Here is a 14,613-nt window from a genome sequence, read left to right as displayed (position 1 = left end):
CACACACACACACACACACACACACACACACACACACACACACACACCGAGCCGTGCTCACTCATGCAGACAAGTCGAAACCTTGAAATGAGATATTTTGTGCCAAAGAGGAAGAGGAAGTTGAAACGAGGTGTTTTTGTCTTGAAATAAAGCACACTGGAGTCCCTCGTATAGAGCTCCATCTAAACCCCTTCTCTTATAGAAGGATCCCTAAAGTCTATGGAAACAGAGTCCCATCATGTATATTTACGTAAACAGAAATCCAGTCCTCAAAAAACCAGACACCTCTGCAGCCTCTCGTGAATGATAAACAGTGCAAAAAACATAGTGATTTATATTCTGTTGTTGTTTTCTTGTGAAGAGAAATGTTCCCTCCGACAGAAGATTTCAGAAATCACAGACCTGTTGGTCGTTAGTTTTTGGCTTCACATTTAAGCACTAATTCAGAGCCGGGACGCCAGGTGGGATCAATAAATCATCTAATAGGAGCTGATTGGGAGGAACGTTATATGGGGACCGTGGGGAGGATGTTGTTACACATTCAGATTAAATACCACAAGTAGAATTCATACTCAAGCACACAAAGAAAACACTAATCATTCAGTAGATGCTTACTCATAGATTCAGGGAGTGGTATTTTCTTAGCCAATAGAACATTATCATTAATATATGATATAATCATGGGAAGCAAACTATTTCACATTTACTCAAATTTTACTTTTTCATTTTAGATTATTTTTAGTATTATTGCTTTGATACTGAGCTACATGCTACATGTATATGGGTAGGCTTTGTGACTAGAAAAAATACCTACAGCTATCATTTCCTAGTATTAGACCGGCTATATTATATTATATTATATATTGCTAGGGCTAGCTGCTTGTTATGGTAGCAAAGACATTCATTGTGTTGCAGGAAGGTTGAGGAATAATGTGGATTCGTTATATATTTTTAACACTACATCGTCAATAACATACTTTAACACTTCTAATGGTTTCCTCTGTTTTCAACTCCCTTGTTTTTAAATTAGCACTCTGATAAATGCCCCCCCCCGTAACCGTGGCGACGGGTCCTCACCACATCGGAGCTGCTGTTGGCGGAGGTTGCGGAACTCGAGTGCGCGGAGGCGAGTCGGGAACACGCACACCGTGTCGTTGCCGATCCTCACCGAGTTGCCGCGAGCCCAGAGGAGCAACCACGTCAGCTGGCAGTCGCAGAACAAGTTCTCCGTGCTGAAGTGCCTGATGGGAAAAAAAAAACGGCACAGGGTTACGACCTCTGCGGTGAGCGGACATCGAGCGGAGCAGGGATGACGAAGCTAACATCCCACAGGTTCCCTCCACGGGATTTTCACATCGGACGTGTACGACACTTCCATGTTTCAGCAAGATACATTTTTTTGAAGGTGAATCATAGTTTACAAGCGTCTCTTAAACACACAACACTTAAAAAGGTTCAAAACTCATGCCGTCGTCATTTAAAGACGTATTTTATATCATAAAACAAAGTGTTTAAATGTCTTGTGTTCACCACGGATCATATTTCACACGTACAAAAACAGCCACGTACTAAAAGAAGAAAGTGCTGACTCATTCCTGGGTTTTATTCCTGCAGCACATGACCTTAAGAACGCAGGTGTAACTGATCAAATTAACACATGCAACGTGTGTGAGCCTGAGCCAGCTCCAGGACAGGTCATTCATCACAGCTGAGCCTCTCCTGCTTTAATAAGTCAACATGAGTATGATCATTATGTATATGATACGTATATATGTGTGTGTGTTTGCCTTACAGCACTCTGAGGGCCACGAGGTGTGTGAAGAGTCCCACAGTCAGAGTGGAGAAGATGTTCCCAGATAAATTCCTGTTGGTGGGGGAGAAAAAAAAACACGCTTGTCACGCTATTCTCTCCAGACGCGGCAAAATGAAGCGTCGTATGTCTTCAATCGAGGGATAACTCACAGTTTGGAGAGGTTTCCCAGATCCAGGAACATTTCAGGAGCGAGGCAGCCGATCCTGTTGTTGGACACGTCGCTAAACGCACAAAAAAACAATCAGAATGCTTTTTCTTTTGTGTATTTGTGTTTCATTCAACAACGCGGTGACGTTAAACAGCTGTGAAAGCCGTCGGCAAACCGTGTTCATTCATCTACTCCACTTCCTGGAATAGCTTTCCTGACCTTCCGTGACCTTTAACTCCTCCCATCACCACGGTGACACACACACACACACACACACACACACACACACACACACACACACACACACACACACACACACACACACACACACACACACACACACACACACACACACACACACACTGTAAAAGCAGTGTGCTTCCGTATGCGAGGCGCTGTGGCGTCCGTGGCTCCGTGCCCTCGCTCTCTCTGTAATTAAAGAGCTGCTTGCCGGAGCAGCTGTGGGAAAATAAGCAGAGCACTCGAGTAATCACCAGTTGGGGAGCACTTAAATTAGCACTCTGCTGCTCCCCGAGCTTTGGCGCACACGCGCCCCGAATCAGCGCGGCTAACTGGCCGCCTGCACTCGCTGCCAGCCCGGATCCCACTAACTATCGGCCTGCAATCATGTCACTCACTGCCGAGCCTAAATGTAGAACGCCAATCGCCTGGAAAATGACTCGAACGTGAAAAAACAAAAACAAAGAAAAGAGGCCTCAGAGACATTTCAAGTTTCATGTGACTTCCAAGTCTTTACTTTGTTAATGAGAACCAGAAGAAATAAAATAAGCTTTGCTCCAATTTGGGGAACAAAGCTCACTCACACCAGTTTGACTGCAGGATCATCAAATGTTTATTCACATCACTGACGAGCCAGTGAGGAGGCGGGGCTTACGGCCATGTCGACACCAACAACGTGTCATCAATCACCACTAGTGCTGCTTTTACATGTTGAAGTCTCAGATCCACCGGGAACCCAAACACCGTCCTGTCATGACATCATCATGACATCATCCAGAGGTGCTGGGTGGATTTCACCAAACTGGATCCTCTGGATCACGTGGGCTGGTTCCCCACAGCTGGAGGAACCAGAATAAAGTATTGATCTGTGATTTAATATCAATAACCAGAAGAAAAGGATGCTGAAATAACTCCATCAGGATGGTTGTAACATGTTTGCCTCCGTTTCTGATTGGGTGAGGACAGGAGGAGAATCTCAACACTGATAGACTTTAGTGAATGTTTGCATCGACTTTGTATGCGGTAGCGCCGTGTGAAAAGTGTGTGTTTGGTGTGAACGCAGCTTTCAGCAACTGACTGGAGGAGGGAAGGAGATGAAAAGGAGATTCAATGTGCCTTTAGCAAAGGTTACCTAGTCTTGCTTTAACACATTACCTGGCAGAAGATCAATAGTTCTAAACCCCAAAATCTCAGAGGAGAAAGTGAATGACAAATGTGCTCCCTTTCTCTAACACCTCCTGCTGACGTGCCCTCGAGCAAAACAAGGGGAAAAAATCCTGCAGACCGGGAAGCTCCCACAGGATGAACGTGTCTCAGAGCAAAAGCTCAGAAAAAGGCTGAAATACTAGTTTCAGCACTTTTGCCTCAGTTAAACCTTCCCAGTCCTCTCTTCCACTCCTCGTCTCTGAAGCCAGAGGACGAGTCCCAGAGTCCCCCTGTACCCGGGTCCCCGTGTACCAGAGTCCCCGTGTACCAGAGTCCCCCTGTACCCGGGTCCCCGTGTACCAGAGTCCCTGTGTACCCGGGTCCCCTGGAAGAATGCTGTTACGGGGCTTCATCATACTCACAGTCTCCTCAGAGCCAGCAGACCACGGAAGGCCCCGGGCTCCACGGTACTTATCAGATTATTCCTCAGGTCCCTGGAGGGGGAGACAGGGAGGGAGGGAGACAGGGAGGGAAAGGGTTAAAGATGACAGTTATATCAGGGATTAACTGTCTGTCTGTCTGTCTGTCTGTCTGTCTACATGGAGGGAAACAGACAGAAAACCATTGATCTAACTTTTTCTCTGTCTGTCTGTCTGTCTGTCTGTCTGTCTGTCTGTCTGTCTGTCTGTCTGCCTGCCTGCCTGTCTGTCTGCCTGCCTGTCTGTCTGTCTGTCTGTCTGTCTGTCTGCCTGCCTGCCTGTCTGTCCCACATCTGTTTTCAGATGAATCTCCCTCGAGCTCCTGCGAGCACGCCGGTGCTTCCAAGGAACGATGACGAATTTGTCCGGGGAGGATGTTTATGTCGTTCACACAATAGAGCCAACAGTCTGCAGAATAATGGTTAGTTAGTTGGGAATAAAAAGGGAAGGACTCGTTCTCGAATCAATGCAACTGCAGCTGTCGCCAAACTCACATGTACGCTTAAATAACAATAACACACGTCTAATGTATTATTCTAACTGAGAAATGCTGGGGCCATTCATTAGTGAGTCACCTGCTAGCTGACCCAGAGACCAGAGACCACATCCAGCCATGAGGCAAAAACACACATGTTGCAACGTCAGCCCGCCATCCCCCCCCCCCCCCCCCCTCAAAAAAGCCTTGGACGCTACTAAAAATGGATCTCAGAAAAAGAATCTCCTCACTGGTTTTTCTCTGCAGGCCAAAGAAAACTTCCTGAAATTGTGTCCCTGGTTTCCTCTAACTTTGTACTGTGTGTCCAGTGTGATGAGAATGAGAAGAAGGGTCCTGCCTTTTCCCAATGTGAGCAACAATGCAGCTCAACTCTAACTTTATTTAAAAGTCACCCAGGCTCGACCAGGGCCAGCCAAAATAAACAAAGCAAAACCAATAGGACCATTGAAGCCACGGCCAATTGTCCCGGAGAGGAAATCAAAGTAATACCAGGCAATAACTCCCTTTATGTGACACTGGAGGCAGTTTGGTAGCAAAAAGCTCCTTTTTACCTAATCAAAGCAGCAGAACCCACCGTACTACACTCAGTACAGCATGACAGATACTTGTACATCACTACTACATCGACAGTAAACACCTTGATGGTGGTTTTACAGTGGCTGATGCTCATTTGGTCAAAGTAATGGTTTGCACGTAGAGAAGACAAGCCGTCATTAGCAGCAGAAAAATGACTCCTGTCTGGGGTTAACGATCTGTGTCTGGTGTTAAATTAACCGGTGGGACTCGACACAACAGAACTCCAACCAGGTTGTGACCAGAAGGGCTTGTTGCAACAAAAACAACTAATGTGGGCTCCTCCACGCTGAAGTGCCTCAAACTGTCATTCTCTCTGCTGGCCACCAGGGGGCGACTCCTCTCTGGTTGTATAGAAGTCTATGAGAAAATGGTCCTACTTCTCTCTGCTGGCCACCAGGGGGCGACTCCTCTCTGGTTGTATAGAAGTCTATGAGAAAATGGTCCTACTTCTCTCTGCTGGCCACCAGGGGGCGACTCCTCTCTGGTTGTATAGAAGTCTATGAGAAAATGGTCCTACTTCTCTCTGCTGGCCACCAGGGGGCGACTCCTCTCTGGTTGTATAGAAGTCTATGAGAAAATGGTCCTACTTCTCTCTGCTGGCCACCAGGGGGCGACTCCTCTCTGGTTGTATAGAAGTCTATGAGAAAATGGTCCTACTTCTCTCTGCTGGCCACCAGGGGGCGACTCCTCTCTGGTTGTATAGAAGTCTATGAGAAAATGGTCCTACTTCTCTCTTCTATCCTTTTTTTTTTAAACCCACGTCTATCAGTATTCTGACTGGGTTTGACCTCGGCACCTGAACACACCATGCTTCCTGTGTCTCAGAATGACTAATGAAAGCTTCTCCTCCAGGTTTGGTGATTCAGGTGATACACCCGTGAGGAGGAGCCCTGGACTTGGCCTCCTGACAGACTAACCTCCGGGTCCAGTTCATCCGAGGGGCTGCCTCTCATCTCCGCTCTCATCCAAACTTCTCTTTGATGGCATACGAGACGCTACAAAAGAGCGGGTCGGAGGGTGGAGGTCCGAGAGTCGTGAGTTGCGCCTGCAGCACCTCCTTTTATCCCGGACTGGCTCGCAGCTAACCGGCTCTGCCGTCTCTGGATCTGCTGAATGTTCAGAAAATCTCCACCTCGTCGACTGACTGCTTTATCAGAGGTCAGAGGTCGGCACTCAGGAAGTGTGGCATCGTACAGAGAATATCAAGGGGATGCTGAATCCGACGCCCTGATGTGCATAGAACGATGAACTCGTGCACCTTTGTAAAAACCACAACCAGCAACCTAAACCAATAAACATTTAAATGGAAATACTAAACATTTTAAATATCCTTTGGATGAGGTTCCTTGGAATTCAGACAAACGTACTCCTGAATCCCCTCTTTATGCTATTATATGTACCTCTTTACAGCCGTCGGAGCCGAGCCAACAAGCATCTGCAAATAAAGGTTATGTATGATGATTGTGTGTTATAAACGGCCCAGCTTCCAGACGGATCGGGGCGTGCCACGCAGCGCAACAGAGCTGCCAGAAAGTCCCAACAATCGCAGGAAACTATCTGAAAGTCCATTTAGCATCCTATTTCTGCATGAATTCTCTGTGATTAACCCGCCTTGGCAGGAACGGCAAAGTCCTCGCCTCCGGTACTCCAAAACGGTCTGATGCCGATGGCGGCGCATACATCACACCGATATGAAGTCTGTTTGTGTGTCAGACCTCACTACGCCAGTTATATATATCACAACTCCCAACACTTTATTTTAACTGTTTAACTTTGCGTGTAGGAGGAAGCAGCAGTGGAGAGGTCAAGAGGTCGCCCTCTCCGCTTCCCTTTCCTCCGCCTCTGAATGAACCACAAACAAACATGAGATCTGGATCCATATTTTCTTCTCAGTCCTGAAGTCAAACTACTTGAGCAGCAGATCAGATTTGTTCCCGTCTATGCTGCTAACCGACGGGCATCACGTGGTTTTTGTAGGGCGACCCGGAGTCAGATAATAAACAAACAAACACACGTTTATGATACTTAGCCTCCAGCAGGAGGCGCTCGATTAAAAACTAAAGAGGATCGGTCTGAGGGAATTTACTGGAGCAACGGGTCAGAACTTTAGAATGTGTTTGGCTCGTTTGGATTATTAAATTCAAGCGATGGTTTTCTATGCCCTCGGGTTCATGTTTGAGTGAGTTTGTTTGCTCAAAAGATTTGTGCTTTTTCTCGTCACATTGCTGCTTTTAATAACCGCCAGTCTGAGAACGCACACATACTGGTTTGGAACCAGTGGGAAGAACTCTCTCCGACTTTCTCTCGCCTGTGTGTCTCCATCTATGGACAGATTTGATTGGCCGCGCAGCCTCACGTGAGCTGCCTTAAATACTAGAAAAGCTGCGGCATTTTAAAGAGAAAACACTCATGTTACAATGTAATAAGTCTCACTTATTAAGCAGTTTAAAGGTCCAGATGCAGATAGGACAGGGACAGGGTCTGGACCTGGACCCGGACCACAGTCCGCCTATGAGTGACCTCTGGCCAAGATAATCTTCACAAATTAGATCACTTTTATGACATTTTGATCAGAAACGCAATAATAAAACGCCTACGAATTGACTACACCGCAGTCACATGACTTAACATCACCACCGCTAAGCCAAAGCTCAAAGCTTCAAAATGATATTCTGATGTATTTTATGTCATAGAATAACATTTTAAAATCTCTTATGCTTGCGTTAACCACAGCTCGTTTCAGGCACCTAAAAAGGTGGGGGTGAGGTAATCGATAGTGCAAAAATGCTGACTCATGTCTGGGTTTTAGGACTTGTTCCTGCAGCGCTCTATCGGCCTGGTAATAAGAAAACGTCAACAAGACTGGTTTCGATTACAAAAAGAAAAGAAAAAAAAGAATATAGAGTAGAAAATTAGTTTCCAAGCGAGGTTCAAGCCACGCTGACATTTCACGGCAAACACACCAAACTGGAAATATTCTGTCATATTAGTGCTTAGTCATGTTATGAGCGCTGCATGGTTTTCTTGGCGTGCAGTCATCTTAGTAGCTAACTAGCATTGGTAGCATGGTAGCGACCTGTCAATCAGCAGGTAAGCCCCGCCTGCCCAGCTTTGGCTTCACTTCTCAGAAGTTTCACAATAAAAGTCTTCCATGGAAGAGAGGCAGGTCCCTGAGGCTTTATGATGTAAACCAAAAACAGAAAGCATAACAGCAAACAGCATCAACATATGAACACAGAAGAAGTAGAGCACTTCAGAAAACAGAGAGTCTTCCACAAAGACTTTATTAAATATCAAACCCATGAGCTGCCTCTGATTAGAGTCCGTCTCAAACAAAGAGGAGTTTCTCTCTCCGGCTGAGGTAAACAAAAAGCCCTGGCTACTATTTGAGAAGTGATGATACAACACACACACACACACACACACACACACACACACACACACACACACACACATAAATGATAAGCACCTTTGGGGAGACTTGATCCACACATCCACTGTAGATACAGCTGGAGCAGCTCAAAGGAGACGGTGTTTAAACAATAAGCAGAGTTTGAAGAGCAGCGAGCGGCCCCTCAGTATAAACTACGTTTGTGGTTAATGTTTGAAAAGCTACTGAAGTGCTCCCCCAATTAATTTAAACTGCCGTATACCCGAGGCTGCTCATCTCCTCTCTCTGCCGAAGCAGCGTGACCCCGAGGACGTCGGCCGCTCACTGTGTGACACTAATGGGAGGATTCCTCCCCCGAATCTCCACCATTACCTCCATCTCCATGAGTGCCGCTTTCTCTTTAACACTATTTAATCACGCGGAGTCCCCATTAAACAGATCTGGATGTTGATGCGGTTATCAAAATCAGATTTCAGGAAAAGGTCAAATTCGACAGGAAGTGGAGAAGCAAATAAGACTGCAGCTTCACGCCGCGGACGCTCGTCCAAATGGGAAGTGACTCTTTGTGTCGAGGCAGCACATTAATGAGATGAGGCGATGACGCAGATGAACCAGTATTCACACGGTGTCTACATCAAGGCGCTGCGTTTCCAGGAAGGATCTCTAATCATCAGAATCATCACTGACTCACATTTTACACTAGAAAGGACGAGTTAAAACATTCATGCAGACAGATGTTAGAATTCTACAACAGTGTTCATTGATTCATTGTTTTCTGGTTGCAACTATTCAAATGTTGCACAGATATTCGTGGTTACCAGAGGATGAATCCTCCATCTTGTGTGCTATTCTTTGAATTATTTTATTGTCATACTTTGTGAGCAAGAAAAAAACCCTGAATGAGATCACCGTGATATTCATGACCTCCTCACGATGAATCAGAATGACTTTGACGATTCCTTCATTTAAAGGGACAGTAGTTAATGGATAACCAGGTACCTGGTTTCTCAGGTACATAAGAGAAATTCTGTTGACAATAGAGAACAAAAAACTCCCACACACCGTCTTCTTCACTAGCAATCACACATATTTAGTCACAGTGTTTTGGTACGTAGACACTGATCACAAAGTAAAAAGTGGATGAGTGACAGTGGTGAAAAAAATGAATTAAAAAAGTCCCTGCTGCTCCGATGCCTCGCTGTCGATTATAATTCAGAGGAACGGAATGGGCAGGTCAGACTTTTATACTGTTAGAAATTGGAAACGGCTCTCGAGTGAATCTTTCCTTTCCTTCCCTCGTCCTCGCAGCGTGAAAACCTTAATTGACTCTGTCATTAACGAGACTAAGTGCAACACGTATTGGCCGTTTATGAAAAAAACCCATGTATTCATGCGTTCAATATTCATGGGTCAGTTTGCAGATGCTTTGAGGGGAAGGCCTGACCACACACACACTCTGAATCACAGCAAACACTCACCGAGACAGACAACCACCTACTGGATTCTAAATTAATACGTGTTGAAAGGGTTGGGGGGGGGGGGAGTGGGGGGCACTCTGACAGTTTGGTCCAATTAAACAGACTGAATGTGTCCACATAGTGACAGGCTTGTAGCTACAGATGCCAGCGCAACAAAGGGCTGTGCCTCTGTGTGCGTTTGAATTATGGAAATATTACATATACAATACGGCTGAAACAGGCCCGAGGCGTTAGATTAACGCTTCAACCGTCCTGGCAGGACATTAAAAAAAGCGGGTTTGAGTCAAAACAGGTCAATGTAACGCTGGTGGTATTCTGCATTTCTGTTTACTGTGGGAAAAAAAAGAGTCTCTGCATCTGAAATGTCTGAACCACCGGTTTGTGGACGACGGTGTTGAAGCCCCGGGTTCACCATCTTGGATTTTTTGCAACCAGTGAAGCAAGTGACCATATTTGGATTGCGGAGGAGCGACGGGTGGATCTGATGAACACCCCGAGCACTGCCTTTACTGGATCTGGATCCATGTGGATTCTGGTGTGAAGCTGCTTACAAATTTACACTTATAATTTTACAGCTAAGTGTCATCTTAGTAGCTAACTAGCATTGGTAGCGTGGTAGCGACCTGTCAATCAGCAAGTAAGCCCCGCCCCCTAAAGCATCCCCTGCTTTCTGGTCTGGTGGACTCTAAATGGACCATAATGTACTAAATGAACATCATGCTGGATTGAAGAAGACTTGAAACTAGAGATTGAGACCATATAGGAGGATTTAAGGCACTTCAGCGTTGGCTTCACTTTTAGGAACCGGCGGTTTGCAGCTTGGCTCTGAACCCAGATGGGGTGCTGATGATGACACAGCTGAAGTGCGATGTTTTGCTCGTGGGCGGATGAGCAACGCTTATGGGATATCTGCAATGATTTTCTCAGGTTTCAGAGATTAGAGAAAGGCGTGGGGAGCAAAAGGGACGACTTCATTTCAGCCGACGTGCAAAATTAAAAACACGAAAACCCAACAGAAGCAATTCGAGGACAGATGGAGGAACGGCTCCAACGGACCCCGAAGTGTGAAGACGCCGCCGCCTCAGTTAACGGCTCGGTAACTGTGTCCTATTTTGGAACCGCTGTTCTCATCAGTGGGAGATATTTCTATCGGAAACAAAACAAAAGTTCAAGGAGAGTGTGAAGCACATTCTTCACAGAGATGTGTTTGATGCATGGCCTCTTGCTCTCTTGCTATTTTTTAAATAGCAAAACAAAACAAAATAACAAGAACTAACTCCCAACAGTCCCATGGAATTAAATAAATATTATAAATCTTTTTATTAAATCCCCAGTTTGCAGCATCCATCTGCTGCTTTGTTTTTTTTTTTAATTGTATGAGACATTGTGATAAACAGACCAGAGAGGTGAAACACAGCAGAGACGAAGAAGAAGAGGAAGACTCTGTTCTCTCCAGACTTAGACGGTAAACCGGTCACAGCCATGGTCCTCACATGTCTCGCCCGACTGTGACCCGGCAACGACCTCCTGTGTAATAACAATACAAGCATTCATATTTCAAGACGACGATTTCATCCATTTAAGGCTGCGTCTGACTTCATGTCCTCTCAGGTGAACCAGGCCTGGCTTTTAACGCAGCCAAGGGAAATCCAGATGTTTCACCACGGGTTACAAATAACATCTCTCCATCATCAACAGCTACAGTGGAGCTTGAACATGCTGAGGCTGAACATGGGCGGCAGAGCGGCACCCTTACTGGATCTGGATCCATGTGGATTCTGGTGTGAAGCTGCTAACAAAGTTAGCTTTATAATTCAAGGTCAACTTTACAGCTAAGTGTTAAAGTCATCTTAGTAGCTAACTAGCATTGGTAGCGGCCTGTCAATCAGCAGGTAAGCCCCGCCCCCTAAAGCATCCCCTGCTTTCTGGTCTGGTGGACTCTAAATGGACCATAATGTACTAAATGAACATCATGCTGGATTAAAGAAGACTTGAAACTAGAGATTGAGACCATAAACTCATGTTTACAATGTTTACTGAGATAATACATCAAGAGAGAAGTAGGACCATTTTCTCATAGACTTCTATACAACCAGAGAGGAGTCGCCCCCTGGTGGCCAGCAGAGAGAAGTAGGACCATTTTATCATAGACTTCTATACAACCAGAGAGGAGTCGCCCCCTGGTGGCCAGTAGAGAGAAGTAGGACCATTTTCTCATAGACTTCTATACAACCAGAGAGGAGTCGCCCCCTGGTGGCCAGCAGAGAGAAGTAGGACCATTTTCTCATAGACTTCTATACAACCAGAGAGGAGTCGCCCCCTGGTGGCCAGCAGAGAGAAGTAGGACCATTTTCTCATAGACTTCTATACAACCAGAGAGGAGTCGCCCCCTGGTGGCCAGCAGAGAGAAGTAGGACCATTTTCTCATAGACTTCTATACAACCAGAGAGGAGTCGCCCCCTGGTGGCCAGCAGAGAGAAGTAGGACCATTTTCTCATAGACTTCTATACAACCAGAGAGGAGTCGCCCCCTGGTGGCCAGCAGAGAGAAGTAGGACCATTTTCTCATAGACTTCTATACAACCAGAGAGGACAAAAACAGTCTGCATGTTTTTTTCCAAAAAGCAATGTAGCACTCCAGACCCAGCCATAATGCTGTCAGGAGTAAAATTACAAGTTGTCTCTGAGTTCAAGTACCTTGGCCTCCTAATCGACTCTCAACTGTCATTCAAATCTCATGTAAAAAAAGTTGGTCACAGGGTTAAGTTTAACTTATCGAATTTTCGCTTTATTAGAAATTCAATGACAACTGATGCAGCAAAGATTTATATGCATGCCATGATAATGTCACATTTCACATACTGTTTGACCAGCTTCGCACAAGCCAATAAGACAGCACTTAAACCACTTGAAACACTGTATAAACGAACCCTGAAAGTCCTGGACCGGAAGTCAAACACCTACCACCATTGTCTAATTTTAAGAAAGTATAAACTTCTGAGCTGGGAAAACCTAATAAAGTATGCAAATCTTTGCCTTATTTTTAAAATTTTGCACAACAAAGCCCCCCCACCACTTCAACAGTGTATCACTCAGAGGTCAAATACAAACCGGACAACCAGAGGCTCGTCCCGGGGAGACTGTGTAGTACCCTTAAGAAAAAGTGCCTTTAGCCACTCAGCGTTCTCAGTTACAGCGTCGCAGGAATGGAACTCACTACCATCTCATATTAGAGAAATTAGTTCTTACCGTCCCTTTTCAGGACAGCTGAAAATATGGCTTAATGGTCACCAATTATGTACACACTAGGAATGCAATTGCTTCTCCTGCCGACTTCTTGGTAAATGCTGTGTCCTGCTTGCTTGTCTCTTGTGTGCTCCTGTCCTGTGCAGGTCATGTTCTAAGTTAATTGTGCTGCATGTTTGTGTTTTTATGCTGCTGTATATGTTTGTGCTGCATGTTTATGCTTTAGGCTGATGTATGTCTGTGCTGCATGTTTGTGCTTTATGCTGCTATATATGTTTGTTCTGCATGTTTGTGTTCTATGCTGCTGAATGTGTTTTTATTGTAGGTGCATTTGTCCTGCTCTAATCTACTGTTTTGTGCACTTTCGTATAATGTTTAATGTACACTGTGTTTTATTGTCTGCTTATTTTATTGTTGGTTTGCCATTGTCTGTCAATTCATTCTTACTACTATGTTGTTTTTTAATCTTTGTTTATATGCATTTTATTTCTGTAATTTTAGGTTGCCTTTTGAATATCTGGCAGGGGACAACAGACGAAAACTAGCCTCTCAGGCTAACTCTGGCTCACTTACATTTTGAATGTTGATTAGTGTGCAATGTCCCTGAACTAAACCAATAAAATAAAAAATAAAATAAAATAAAATAAAGTCGCCCCCTGGTGGCCAGCAGAGAGAAGTAGGACCATTTTCTCATAGACTTCTATACAACCAGAGAGGAGTCGCCCCCTGGTGGCCAGCAGAGAGAATGACAGTTTGAGGCACTTCAGAGTCGGCTTCACTCTTCAGAGCTTGAGGTTTCTGTCTGGTACACATGAGCCTCCTCTTTATAGACACTTGCACACTTTATGCTAATCCCATGCAGTCTGGGCCAAAAACATGCAGTTGTTTGCACACAGTACAAAGGTGTTATTTTTATCTCCTCTCAAAAATGGTGTATTTGAATATTTCTGCATAGTGGGGTCCCCGAACAGTGTTGGAATTACATAAAGCGGGTCTGAGAAACCGAGACTTGGTCGTGTTCACGTGTGATGATGTTAATCCCGACAGTAGCTGAGTCAGAGAATAAAATGACCTGTTGTGACCTCGTGGAACTTTCTAACCACCAACCAAAGAGCTGAGGCATTTTTTTAGGATGGTTTTACTGCGTATTATGACAATAACAGGGTTTCTGTTTGCAGAAGAGTCAACTACTATCAAAAAAAAGCTATTCATGGCACATAACAGAATGGATTCTCCTGCCGTGTTCTGCAAGGACTTGGTATCTTAATGTGGTATTTTTTATCCATTTTTCGATGGTAGAAAATGGTGCAATTTTGCACCAAATCTATTGCACCCCAAAACTGCAGCAACAACTTATGAGACATAATTGAGCATCGACTTCCCTTTTTATGTTTTGAGCCCTTTTAAACTAGGTGCCTGGCTAAAGCACAAAGTTCATTAAAGATTTATGACCAAAACAACTTGACATACTGCTGAGCTATACCTCGAATTAATCGTCAGGTTCCCAGCTTTCAGATGATTCACACCGCGTCTTTGTGCCGTCTATTATTAACTTGCTAACTAGTCCCAAACATCCCCTGCCTCCCTGCCAAAAACAAAAA

At 45.0% G+C, this 14,613-nt stretch overlaps 1 protein-coding gene across 1 annotated transcript in view; it reads right to left on the bottom strand.

Moving 5' to 3' along the window:
* adgra1b (adhesion G protein-coupled receptor A1b) overlaps positions 1-14,613 on the bottom strand; it is a 124,251-nt gene that overhangs the window by 91,847 nt on the left and 17,791 nt on the right. The window contains exons 3-6 of the mRNA XM_084020969.1: positions 3,770-3,841; positions 1,963-2,034; positions 1,793-1,864; positions 1,034-1,241 (exon numbers count right to left, since the gene is read on the bottom strand). Coding sequence (XP_083877095.1) covers positions 1,034-1,241; positions 1,793-1,864; positions 1,963-2,034; positions 3,770-3,841 — 424 coding nt within the window. The remainder of the gene's footprint in view (positions 1-1,033; positions 1,242-1,792; positions 1,865-1,962; positions 2,035-3,769; positions 3,842-14,613) is intronic.

This window comes from Eutrigla gurnardus (genome assembly GCF_963514095.1).
Source record: "Eutrigla gurnardus genome assembly, chromosome: 11".
Lineage (NCBI taxonomy): Eukaryota > Metazoa > Chordata > Actinopteri > Perciformes > Triglidae > Eutrigla > Eutrigla gurnardus.
The sequence above is the reverse complement of the archived record's forward strand: the minus strand, read 5'-3'. Positions and strand labels throughout refer to the sequence as shown.